General features: G+C 35.4%; 1 protein-coding gene across 1 annotated transcript in view; it reads left to right on the top strand.

Annotated features, from left to right (window-relative positions):
* DCC (DCC netrin 1 receptor) overlaps positions 1-14,088 on the top strand; it is a 538,543-nt gene that overhangs the window by 434,839 nt on the left and 89,616 nt on the right. The window contains 2 exon segments of the mRNA XM_011362349.2: positions 1,188-1,295; positions 9,857-10,051. Of these exon segments, the coding sequence (XP_011360651.1) occupies positions 1,188-1,295; positions 9,857-10,051 (303 nt within the window).

Genomic DNA, 14,088 nt, shown 5'->3' with positions numbered 1-14,088 from the left:
TGAGCAGAACATAGGGGAGGAAAAATAATTTTTCCTTTACCCTTCGAAGTTTTTAGCTGAGGCTGCCCTCCATAACAAAAGATAGATTAACAAGAGGAAAACAAACAGAAGTTCGCTAACATGTATACCTCCAGTAGACATGGGAGATGCCTAGGAAAACTGAGTGATTCCCCCAAATGGTCCAAGCCACCACCTTAGAGACTATCTCCTTTTAAGATAAAAGGAAAATATTGGGGGTTGGGGAGCCAGTTATGGGTGGTGTCAGGCAAATCACAGTAAAGAATGTTTGTTATGCAGGTTTAAGTCTCTCCTCCACTGGTAACAGTTTCTAGAGATGTTGCCATCCTCCTCCTATTCCAGGCATGAAGACACGCTGCTAATGGGAGATTTCCCATATAAACGTAATTTCTCTTACAGAGAGTAACGTCTCAGCTTTCAGAGTTTTACCTGTGTCTGCTGCTTCTTACAAATATTCAGCCTAAAATAATTCTTATACCAAAGAGGCATATTTTGGGGTGACAAATTTTGCTCCCCTTCAGCAGCAGATGGGAAAAGTAGCTGGAAGAAAGGCAGGGTTTTATCTCATCTAATTTCATGCCAGGTTGCTGCTAAGACCTTCATAAATCCCTTGCCGCCTCTATTTTCAAATATTTGTTTGCCTTCTTGTTTGAAGATACGTAGTATGTTGCCTAAGAAGATGATTTGACCTGTGTTTAAATTTATTTTGGCGGGGCTTACTTTTAAGGACATGTAGAATTAGGTGACATTTTCATTTGTGGAAATCCTGCAGTCATTACAGAATTCTGTCTCTTGGAGACATGTAGCCATCGATCTCGTGACGTACGTGTACCTTTCTTTGTTCTTATAATGGTTCTTACATTTTTTAATATGACACTCATTTGACAATACCAGTTATATTTTTCTCCCCTATATTCACACATATTCTCTTCTCCTCTCTATAATCACTCCTCTCAAAGTAGTTTCACTTCCACGAGAAAACATTAACTTCTGTATTTTTGCGTGTTTGCTTATTTAATTCAAGTACTTGAAATAAATTGCAAATGGCAAAATAAGCATGATATACTGCATGATAGATTCTGAGTGTCAACACCATGATTAGAAGTCCCATAAATATCTGTTTTCTTTCACATCCAATGACAAGGCCTTGTCTCTGTTTCATCTGGCAGCCCCGACCTCTGCTCCCAAGGATTTGACAGTCATTACTCGAGAAGGGAAGCCTCGCGCTGTCATTGTGAGCTGGCAGCCTCCCTTGGAAGCCAATGGGAAAATTACTGGTAAGCACCTCAGCTTTCTTTCAGTATTGCTCTGCATGGCCTGAGATCGCTTAACCTCCCATGTGCTGCTCATGCCTTTTGTGCATCAGTTTTCTGTCCTAGACTTTCGGTTGACTTCCCGATCCCTTCTGATTGGCTCTTCTTGCCTGCACTGACCCTGTGGAATTCTTCTACAGATGTATACAGATACACACACATTTCATTTGTGTTGCTTTCTGAAAGATGCGTATTTCAAATATACAGACCTTTTATTCATTCTGTGGTGCTTTAGGACACCCTTTCAATGGATTGCCTCTGAGCATAAATGACTAAAAAGAAGCCAGTTGTTTGGCAATTATAAAACACAAAAGACACCTAATGACCATGTATTTCTGTATGGCACAAACAAAGAAGGTTTGTCTGGGGGTTTTTAGTTTATCACTTCGCTTTTAGCTTCTTACTTAAATCCTAAGGTTCATAAAACACTTAATATTGACTGACAGAAATTGAACTTAATGAATATTTCACAGTGACAGATTTTATTTTGCCAAATATTGCTGATAACATCAATGCCTAATTAAAGGATCCATTCGAAGCCTGTAATGTTAATTTAGTATGAAAAATATAATGGAGTTCTATCAGAGATTTTGCATTTAAATGATCACTTTAGTCTTTTAATAGATGTCTCCATAGCATATAATTATTATGAAAAATATTGTATAACTAAAAATGTGCACACTGTAGTCTAATTAACTTGAACCATTGGGTTAGGCATATGTAAGAGTCACTCCTTTTTTTTCTTTTTTACATACAAGAGGTGGATAGTGCTTTTCTAAATTAACAAAGTAATTCAGTCATTCTGTGATACAGAGATAAGCATGGAAATTATAGTTCAGATCAAATTCTTACTTTATGCGTTAGTAACACTAAGAATGTGTTACTTTCTGAATTTTACAAAATGAAAAGATAATGTGAAATTTTCAAATGTGATTTAAATTTAAATTGAAAACTTGTTTTCTCTAGGAAATTGCTCTTAGTGCAATAGCTAACAGAATTTTCATTTGAGCTGACAAATATGGAAAAAGAAGGACATAAAATCTTCCTCAAATCTTATGTGCTCAGCTATCACTCTACCAGGCTTTTTAAAATAGAAGCTGGCTCATTCTAATTTTCTTCTTATTTCCCCCTCAGTGTTCTGATCTATTTTTATTGGTTCCATTTCAGTACTTTTGTAGATTTTGATTGGTTTCCATGATGACTATTTTGTTATATTATAAACAGTTATATATAGCATAGGGTAAATCAACAGATACTAAGTTTAAGGAGAAAGAAACAATATATTTTCTAAAAACAAGTTCTGATGGAAAAAATATATGTATTTTTGGTAAAGGATAAAATAAGTCATATACTACCCAATTCTCCACTCTTATTTAAATAATTCTCATCGGATAGTCAATATAAACAATAGAATGTGTTTACGACTTTGAAAGGAAGCTTTATTTTGCTTTTTGAGAGAAAAAATGGAAATCTGCTCTATGTTAAGAAATGCAAATTAATCTAAGCAAAAATTTCAGTGTGCCAAAATCACAGTGCAAGTGTAAGAAACCTCATCCATGTATTTTATTTAGAGTTATATGTTCAATATTCCCACTACTGAAAATGTAATCTCTAACACTGGTATGATAAAAGTATGAGAGGGAATACCTTCTTCCTTGAAAAGCCTATTTTGTTTATGAAGACCAAGTTGTGATTATGAAGTTGAGATATTTTAACTCAATTCAACAGACAGCAAACACTAAGAATCCTTAAGACAACTTCTGTTCCATACATACTTTGATTCTTTCAATCAAATTACTTTTGTAAGTTGATAAAAATATTCAAAATAGCAAACCATTAGACAGAAGACCCAGATTTGCTGCACTCAGTTTCTCATGAAAGTGCTGAGGAAAGCGTGAGCTCTTTTCCAGTGTGTCCGGGCACGTGTGTGCTTACGTGGAGCGATATGCTCCCTTTCTACCTTTATCACTGTGTTTTGTTTTGTTTTCCTAAGTCCTTGCATGTACACATCAGTAGAGCAGGGTGGTTAAGAATTAAGAACCTAAGCTTCTGAGGAAGATGCCTGGGCCAGTTATTTAACCTCCCCGAGTCTCACTTTCTCATCTATAAAATAAGGATAGTCATAGACCCTCTTTTGTAGAATCGTTATAATAAAGTACTGAGAAAAGTCCCTGATGCCCAGTAAGTACTTAAACAAATTAGCTATCATTATTTCAATCTGAAATCCATGCTAGGAAGAGGCTGTGCTAATGTGCTTTGCATAGAACCTAGTCATCAATTTGTAAAAATATATACTTCAAAAAGATTAAACAAAAAAGAGAAGGAGGAGGCCCAGATAATTCCATTGCCTAAATTCCTTGATCATAAAATGACAGCCTAAGTATTTGGACTGACATTTTCAGAAGAAAATAGTTCAAAACAAATTAAGCATTTACCATATGCTGAGCATTCTGCTAAGCGCTTTACTGTTATGAGTGTTTATATATTCCCATTATTCCATTTTGCAATGAAGAGACAAGGGCCTTCTCTGGGATAAATGATTTTTCCAAAGTCAAATAACCAAGAAGTAGCAGAGCTAAGTGTTCGATGAGAAGGCTGTGTATGGCCCCCAGATGCCCAAAGGGCTGAGAGACCAAAGAACGAGGCAGACGAGTCCAGCTTGTGGACGAATGAAAACAGGGAACTCATGTACTGAAGTTGGGTCCTGAGCAGCAGCGGGAAGGTCCGGTCTCCACATCTTTCATCCCCTAGAGTCGAGACCACCCTCTTTTATCCCTACTTAGAGATGGACCTACAAGCTAGGAAAGGGATACATGGGTGGTCAGGGAAACCAAGAAGCCAGATATTGGGAGGCCCTGGCACCAGGGTGAGCTGAGAGATAGATAACATCAAGGGCATCTTTGCCCCAGAGGAAGATGTAATGGAAATTTCAAGATTAGCTAGAAGCCTCTGTACACATTCCAGAGTCCACGGGGGCGAGGGGGAAGGGTGGCGTTAAAGGTTTGGGTTCATTCACTCAGAAGTTAAGTGGGGGATCAGCTGTGGAGTCAGCTCTGTCTCAGATTCATACTCTTAACTATTACACTATATTTTGCTCCAACTTATTAGTATCCTACTGGTCCAAATCAGTGATTCTTGATTTATGATTTAATTTATCTGAAGAAGGATTGAACTTGGTATGTTCCAAGTAATTTTAATACAGTCGTGAAACGATCTAAATAAATGCAACACCCAACATTATTTAAGATCAGAGGTCAACACGGAGGGAAGAGTTAGGCCTTCAGAGATTGTTTCCTTATCATTACTATCTAACGGCGAAGTTCATATTCATTTTTCCTCTGGTGTTTGATAGTCTTGTCCAATTCCTCTTCCTTGAAATTCTCTTCTCTCTTTACTTTTGTAAAATCACTTAACCACTTTTCTCCCCACTTCTAGGCTATAGCTCAGTCTTGTTAGCAGACATTTCTTCCACCTGTTCCTTAAGTGTTGCTTCCCAGGATCTTTTTATTCTCTTTGTTATTTTCTCTGGGAAAAAAAAAAGTGTCTCTGTGGTAGCAAAGGCTTCAGTGAACACAAATTTATGTCTCTGAAATCTGTATCTCCATCCAAGGAGTTCTGAGTAGCCATCCAAACACTACTTCATAGTGTGTATTTCCACTTGCTTGTCCTGTTGGTACCTCATTCTATCCCCTTGTCTGTCTGTCTGTCTGTCTGTCTGTCTGTCTGTCTGTCTGTCTGTCTCTCTCTCTCTCTCTCTCTCCCCCCCCCCCACTTCCCCGGTTCCCTTCCTCCCTTCCCCACTCTCATCTCTCACCCACCATAACCAGCTAAATAACACACTGTTATATTCAGTAATCAGTTAGAAGACCATTTAGAAAGGTGGACTCAGCTTGGCCCTCACACTGAAATCATATGTGTCTAGATATTCTTACTCCCATCAGTTGCATAAGTTGGAAACATCATCTTGACTTCTTCCTCTTCACCTCCTTTTCATATAATCATAAGAGAAAATCAAATGCTTATAGTACAAGGCTGAAAATTCCATGAGAACAGGTTTCACATTTCGTTCAGTGCTTTCTCCCCAGTAACAATATTCTTAGCATGTAGTAGGTAATTAGTATTTACTGAGTAGAATAATCATTGAATTGCTGTTGAATCTATTGTTTGACTTGAAACCAAAGTTCCAGATCTTCCAAATATGACACTTCCTTTAGACTTATTAATATTAAGAAAGAATAGCTGTAACATTTACCAGGTAGTTACTACGTAGAAGATAATTTAATAGAAATATATTAAATTCTTAAAATGCCTTATCTCACAGCAACTTATTTTCAGATGAGAAAATTGAGACATACTTAGATTAAGCAAGTTGCTCAAGGTTGCAAAGCTAGTAAATGATAGAGTTATTACTTGATGTCAGGTCTTCCTGAATCCATAGTCTGTTATTTTTGACCACAAATAAAGAATAAATGGGTTCTTTCTTCCTTATATATCTATTTATATGCATGATTATCAGAATCAATGTTTTTTAAAGCGGAAACATTTTCACTAGGCTGAGCTCCTTGTTGGTAGGAGTCATCCTGGCCTTCCCTGTACTCGTCAGTCTACCTGATCCATGAAAGGGAATCAGTAGTGAGTGGCAGGAAGTATGAAAGAGGACAGAAGAGAGGAGAGAGGTAGAATCAAACACTTCCTAACACTTTGCTTGTGGAATTACAACTGCCTATTTATATAAGTAGAGTCAAAATGACCAATGTATGAGGTGGCATTTTATGTATATTTAGACAAACATTATTGCAATGTGGGCCCATGTAAGTTAACAATCTCAGGTTTTACAGCCAATGACAGGACATAACGCTTCATTATTTGACAAGCTGAGGTGAGTAAGAGACAAAAATGAAGTTAAAAAAAAAGTAAAAGAAAAGGAGAAAGTGAGACTTAGACACAGAGAAATGAATATGTAGGTACAGAAAGATAGTGAGAAACCAATGAATTTGTTCCAACCTGTGTGGTTATATGGAAATCTATAAGATAAGGTTTTCATAATGGATTTAATACCCTCCAAACACACCAAACTCACATATCCAAATGAAATTGTATGCTTTCTCTAAGGCTAGTTTTTCGTCTTGAATAATGTAATGTGTTTCGATTCCCTATCTCAGTTCTCAAATCTACAAAAAATATATACATATATGGATTTTCCCATCAGTGTCAGGAAATTGCTTAAATACAATTTGAAATGGTCAGAATTTGATGCTTGCATCTTCGACCTTACTTGACCTAGAACTGTCATTTTAAATGCTTCATTAAATACTTTTACATAGAAAAAAGGCACAGTGAAGGCAAATGTTTTATTCTTGTTTGATAAATAAAGAAAATCAGGAAGAAGTTTAGCTGACCTGGGATGGAAACACAGTTCTTTAAACTTTCAGGTTCATCATGCACTTAAAACAGCCCAAGGAAACTTTAACAATTTCATTAAATGTCATGAATATAAAACTGATATGCTTCCTGGTGAGGGGATTTCATTTAATAAGTGAGTTTCAATACCTATTATGTGAAGACTATTTTATTAGTTTTTTTTTTTTTGAAGAATAAAATGTAATATAAGATATGGCTCCTGAACTAAAGGAATGTTTTTATTCTTTTGAAGAGATAGGACACAGACATAATAAAAGCTAAAAAAAAAAAAAAAAAAAAAGCATCGAGAATACCAGGGTCTTCTTTTCAATAGATATAATTCTTTGGGGACAAGAATGGCTACTGCTCTGGCTCAAAGAATATTGGGAGATTTTATTGATGTTGATCGTGGATACTGAAGTTATAAATGAATGGACCTCCATTAGTCAGAAACAACTGTTTTATCCAATGAATACTTCACAATCCCTTTTGAAGTATATAGTCTTCTGATTTTAATATTAACCAGAGAAAAATGTCATACAACCTTTATGAGTTTTGCAGAATTTTTTATCTTGGTCTTTTATCTTACCCTGAGCCCTCTGCATTTTAAGTCCTTCATATCTGCAGCATCAACATCTTAACAAATGCCAAAATAATTCAGATTCCGAATACCAACTAAAGTAGTGATTCCTGACCGTACATAATCACAGAAATCGTCTGGGGTGCAGATTACCAGGGGGTTACATTTAACCCATTGTATTATTGATTGCTGTGTTACAATACCACCACAAAGTTAACAGCTTAAAACAACGCACATTTGTCATCTCACTGTTTGTGTTGGTCAGGAATCCAACCACAGCTTAGCTGAGTACTCTGCTTTAGACTCTTACAAGGCAGCCATCAAGTCTTTAGGCTAAATGGATGTCTCATCTGAGGCTTGACTGGGGAAATATTTGTTTCCAAGTGTATGTGGTTGTTGGAAGGATTCAATTTCTTACTGGGCGTTGATCAGAGCCCATCTTCCATCTTGCAGCATATTCCATCAAAACCAACAAAGAAGTCTATAGGGTCTGCTAGCAAAACAGAAGTTATAATCTTATGTATCATAATCATGGCAATGATACGTCATCACAATTGCTGTATTCTTTCAGTTAAAAGCCAGATTTAGATTCTGTTTACACTCAGACAGAATGGATTACATAAAGGTTGTAACTATCAGGAGGTGGGATAATTGCTATTTCTACCTCCCTCTTATTCCTCACTCTCTCCATCCAAATCCTACTCATTCATCAAGGTCAAGTTTAAGCTCCACCTAACATATGAAAGCTGCTTTCTGCCATACCTATTAAATCAAAATGTCCTTTCTTGAGATCTATATTTGGTAGCTTGTACCCAGCCACCAGGGAATTCTTATGATTAGGCAGATTTGGAAAACACCCAACTCGGGAAAAAGTGAAAGCAAAAGCAAGAGATGCAAGTTTTCAGCATTGATTTTAATTTAAGAGAAATGGACTTCTGGATCTTGGAGTTTGCAACATTGCTTAATCCTACAGAATCACAAAGAAGAAAGATCCAGATCGTTGTCTAGAATGCATCCCCCAAACCTAAGCATAATTCTATAAATCTCTGTGAGATTAAGTAACGAATGATTTAAAAAATCATATAAATGTTCTTATACTTTATTGAAGTGTATTGCAAAGTTTACAGAAAGAAATGCTCACTATAGAAGAAGCTTTCATATGTTAGGTGGAGCTTAAACTTGACCTTGATGAATGGGTAGGATTTGGACGGAGAGAGTGAGGAATAAGAGGGAGGTAGAAATAGCATAGTAGACTAGGAGACCTACCGCAGTCTTCCTGGAGTAAGGTTTTGTGCTGAGATTTAGGTAGCGTGCTTGGTTATTTTGTAAGGGAAGTGGATCTGAGTCAGAAAACCCAATGACATAACCATTGAAAGATCTGTGTGAGGGTCCCCTGTCCAGATAAGACAAGAGGGACTCTTAGAACAGAGGAAGGAATAGGTGAATCAAAGAAAGACCTCTGTTTTTAAACATATGAAATACAAAGAATGTGTTCAATGCATAAGAATAGAACTAGGGACATATGTGGCCTATCTGATGCAGATATCATTGCAGAATTTTGACAGAAATGGAGCCTAGCACTATATTCATGTAGCAAAACATCTATGATAATCTCTTTTACAAATTCATCTGATAGTGTAATACAAAATTACGAATTAATGCTTTTAGATAAAAGCTAGCTTACATATTGGCTAAATATAATGTTAGAATATGAATATCTTCAGGGTTCCCTGGATTTGTGTAGGTGCATATTAGACTATCACCACTGAATACCCTATTAACATTCAAGTAACATATCCCTTAACACAGAGTGTAAATGATACAATCAAATGATAGATTCTTAACATTTGAGATATTAACTAGATAAACTGCAGTTATCCAGAAATATCTTGTCTTTTTTTTCCCTAGGTGGGATGGACTAGGGGAAATAGTGTTAGATTTTTTCATATGGCAGTAGAGGACATTATCCTAGCCCTTTTACCACCTAGCTTGGGTCATCCTCAGCTTCATCACCTGTGAAAGGAAGACAACAGTGTCCCTGCTAACCTCACAGAGTTATTGCAATAATTATATATCATAATTTATTTTTATAACAATTTAAGCATATATAGCATTTTATATTTTTCAGTGTATTTTTATTATTTAAGCACGAGCCAAAATATTACGTATTTTCATTATTGGAATATGGTGAAAATTAAACAGACTTGTTATCTATGTCTTACATTTTTTATCATGCTTATATATTAGAATAAACCAATAATCAGAATTTATAGGCAGCAGAAACCTTGAATTTTTAAATATGACAGATATTTTTCATTTCTAATGGCTTATTCCATTTTTAGGTTATATATATTTAAGCAATTATTTATTTAATCCTTGCAATTAAAAAAAAATCATTACTTGCTGGACCGAATATTGTGGTTTACAGATTGTGGACCTATAATAATCATTGCAAATTACATTTGGGAAACATGGATGTTTGGAAGCAGAAGAATGGCATATAGGAAGAACACTAAACTAAGTTTGCATTCATCTATTTATGCAGCTTACATCTTGTTTTATACCTTGGACAAGAATATACCAATTGATGACTGGATTATGGAAACAATCAGTGGTGATCGGCTGACTCATCAAATTATGGATCTCAACCTTGACACTATGTATTACTTTCGAATTCAAGCACGAAATGTGAAAGGAGTGGGGCCCCTCTCTGATCCCATCCTCTTCAGGACTCTGAAAGGTTCGAATCATTTTCTACTATTGCCTTTCTTGTCCTACGGGATTGTTATAAAATAGTTTTGGAGTCTGTTTTAGGAATTGCCCTGTACCATCTCTATTGGCAGCATGACTACAGTGGACATTCCAAATAAATTGAAATGTACATTAAAACCACAGTGAGATATAACTTCGTATGCCTGTTGGCATAGCCGTTATCAGAAAGACAAGAGATAGCAAATGCTGGCGTGGATGTGAGAAAAGGGGACCTGTGCACTGTTGGTGGGATTGGTGCGGCCACTATGGGAAACAGCATAGGGGTTCCTCAAAAAATCAGAAGTGGAACTACTATATGATTCCCACTTCTGGGAATGCATGGAAGGAAATGAAAACCCTGTGTGGATACGATATCTGCACCCTCATGTTTATAACAGCATTATTATTAAAATAGCCAAGACATGGAAACAACCTAAGTGTTCATAAATAGGTGAATGGATAAAGACGTTATTGGGTTCTGTTTACACTCAGACAGAAAAGATTACATAAAGTTATGACTACCAAGAATTGGGGGTTATCAAAGACACTTTGAATGTCCTTTCTTGAGATCTATGTTTGTAACTTGTACCCAGATCTATGTTTGTAAGAGTACCCAGGTAACTCTTATGATTAGGCAGATTTGGAAAACACCAAACTTGGGAAACAGTGAAAGCCAATATAGACACAATGGAATATTATTCAGCCATTAAAAAATAAAAAACTAGGGATTCCTACTATTTATAATATGGGTGGGTCTCAAAGGAATTGTGCTAAGTGAAATAAATCAGACAGAGAAAGACAAATACTGTATAATTTCACTCATATGTGGAATCTAAAAACAAGGAAGCAAACAAACAAAACACACCAAACTCATAGAAAAAGAGATCATATTTGTGATTTTGAGAGTGAGGGGGAATTGGAGGAAGATGATCAAAAGATACAAATTTCCATATGTAAGATAAGTACTAGGAATGTAATGTATAACACAGGTACTACAATAACATTGCTCTACAATATATAGGAATTGTGTTAAGAGAGTGGGTCCGAAGAGTTCTCATCACGAGGAGATTTTTTCTCATTTCTTTTTATTGTATCCATATGAGATGATTTATGTTAACTAAATCTGTCGAGGTAATCATTTCACTATATATGTTAATCAAACCCTCATGCCATAAACCTTAAACTTATACAGTGATATATGTCAATTATTTCTCAATAAAATTGGAAAAAATAAAAAGAATTAAAATGTACTTTTTTATGCTGAAAACCATCATGTCAAAGAAAGATCTAATGTATTATATTATTATATTTTCTGCCATCACCACAAGGCAGACGTTTTAATTTGACTTTCTTTTGTAATCTTTTTGGAATTTTTATATTGATTTAATGTATACTGATTCTATTCAAAATATAATGGAACCCTTTAGCCATTTTATGTAAGGGCACAAAAATTAAAAAGTTATTGAGTTGGCAAGTTATACTCTTGCCAACTTTAAATATTTTCTTTCATTAACTATTGTCCTTATATATTAAAGGAAATTTTGAGATGGCAAGACAGAAAATCCCAAATTAAATGAATGTATTTATTTTAAGGATCAAGAGTAGCAACTACAAGAGCAAATCTTGCAGAATGATTAGAAGAAAACACATTCTTGCAAGAATAAAAATCAGTACTCATTTTAAGAATAGTTATATGTGTATACAGAAAAATACTAAAGCTCAAGAATAGTAACTGCATCAAAATAATTTTCATGTAAGTTCTTTCTATTTTTAAGCACAGTATATTTTTCTGGAGGGCAAGTGGTTTCAAGAGCCTCTATTATTTAGCAATTGAAAATAATTCAAATGTTTCATAGCTGATATTTAAAGATGTATATTTAAGGTATGTATGTTCTAATGAAAGATAGTTAGCTCTTAAATCTATGACCACATTTTGCCTATATATTCTGGCTGAAAACTTGATAATACATGATGGCAAACAACTGAAAAATTAGAAACACATGTCTGACATTTTCATCCAGTTATTCTAAGAAGAGTCATAGAATAACTATATAGTCTATTTCTCAATTCTCCTAGGAAAGGTACCCTAATAAATAGTGGAGTTTCGACTTCTGGTGAGTGAGCTTTTCAAAAGCTGGATTTGGTAACAGATAATCTGAAAATCTGCCAGGAACACACAAACAAGCATTCAGCCTAAGACTGCATGTTCTTAATGACAGAGTATAAATTGGGAGGCAGACGGGAAGGAATGAGCTAATCTTTGTCTATCCAGATTTTTAGGACTTCATGTCTAAATCAGGTTTCACTCAAAATGAGCAATCGAAAGGAAACTGGTTATTCATTTTGTGAGAGCATGAAATGTAGCTAGATAGTGTTTCACAAATGCTTCATCTTTATCTACAGGCAGGTGCCAAATTAATTTCATGCTCACAGTGTGTGCCAACTAGAGATCTCAGGGAGGGTTTAAGATGACTTAAAGCATCCAAATGTATTAAACAGCAGAATGACGAATTATCACAGGATTTGCAGGCTACACTGATATCCATCTTGTAGGTTATTTAATGAACTCCATATCTCAATTGGTACTGTTTACCATAAGTGCCCTAAATTCATCTATGAAATGATGTTCAGAACTAAGAACAAATTCAGGAATTTGTTATATGTCATAACAGTTCACAAGCATTATTTCTGATATCGTGATTTGAATGTTTACTATTATTTACCCTAGTATCATTAATAGCCATTTAGATATTTTAAACAAATCTTGCTCATATAGTAAAATAAGTTTTAGATGTCTTCAGTGCACTTTAAGTTTTCAGAAATATTGATATTGCCCATCTTTATCTATAAGTGATATTGTACACGTATGCATTTTACATGTCACTTACAATGACAAATGTCCTAAGGTGAATAAATTACTCATCATAAGAGATTTGAAGCCACAGTGAACCAAATCTACACTAAAGACATTAAATCACCACAGTATTGCTCTCTGATTTAAGATTTTCATTTTCCTAAGCTGCTTCAACACATAAGGCTACTGTTCATCAGAGCATAACTTTGTGTGACAGAGAGTAAGGTTTATCTGTTGTCCTGAATCTGAGAAAACTCTCAGTAGTCTGCTGGGTAACAGGCAAGTGCTTTGTCGTAATCACGCCTCCGACAGGTGTCCACAAGCTTCATTCTTTCATATTAAGTCTTTGCAAAAACAGAAGCATTTTCTACTACAGACTATAGTTTTATTTTTTTTTTAGTTTTAGCCACCAGCCAGAAAGGTTCAGAAAACTCAATCAGTAATCACTGGTTAATTAAAAGGACATTTATAATTAAAAAGAGATTAAGTTACTATACTCTTATGTACATGCATATATGTGGTATATCTGACTCTTTCCTTGGAATGTTAATTAAAAGACTCTTGAATTGATTCTCTGACCACATAGGACTCTGCAAATACCTACCGCCCTTTCTCAAATCCTCCCCCTTGCAATATCCACACATTGTAGGACCCTTGGAAGCTTTGTAAGGGTCATGTTTATCTCTGCCTATCACAGGAGTCATTCCAACAAGAAAAGTAAGCTTCTCCATGTTTCCTATCAAGTAATAGGGAGGAGAGATGTTCTGGATGGAGTGGACCAAAGAGGATTTCGGTGGAGGGATGACGTCACCTCCCACATACAAAGAAGTAATGAAAGAGCAGTAGAGTAGGGCATTTTCCCTGGGCATCCTTAATCGTCATTCTGAAAGGTACATCTCTCACACCCAAGAATATAGAACTCAACATTCAAAAACGTTTTAGTCTTCAAATTATTTCGTGACAAAATACATGATCTTTTTAATAACTGACAGGAGCCATTAAATTACAATAATTTTAAGCCAGTATTTGTCTTTAAAAAAGTAACTGTTAGAATATATTTGGTCCCTGTTGGGAAATACTCTTTAGTAGATAGCCTTTCCTGAGACATTCAATATGTCTCAAGTTCGGTTTAGTCTAGGTTTGCTAACAGTATAACAAATCCAGAAGATAAG

Source organism: Pteropus vampyrus, unplaced genomic scaffold (genome assembly GCF_000151845.1).
Source record: "Pteropus vampyrus isolate Shadow unplaced genomic scaffold, Pvam_2.0 Scaffold3, whole genome shotgun sequence".
Classification (NCBI taxonomy): Eukaryota; Metazoa; Chordata; class Mammalia; order Chiroptera; family Pteropodidae; genus Pteropus; species Pteropus vampyrus.
The sequence above is the reverse complement of the archived record's forward strand: the minus strand, read 5'-3'. Positions and strand labels throughout refer to the sequence as shown.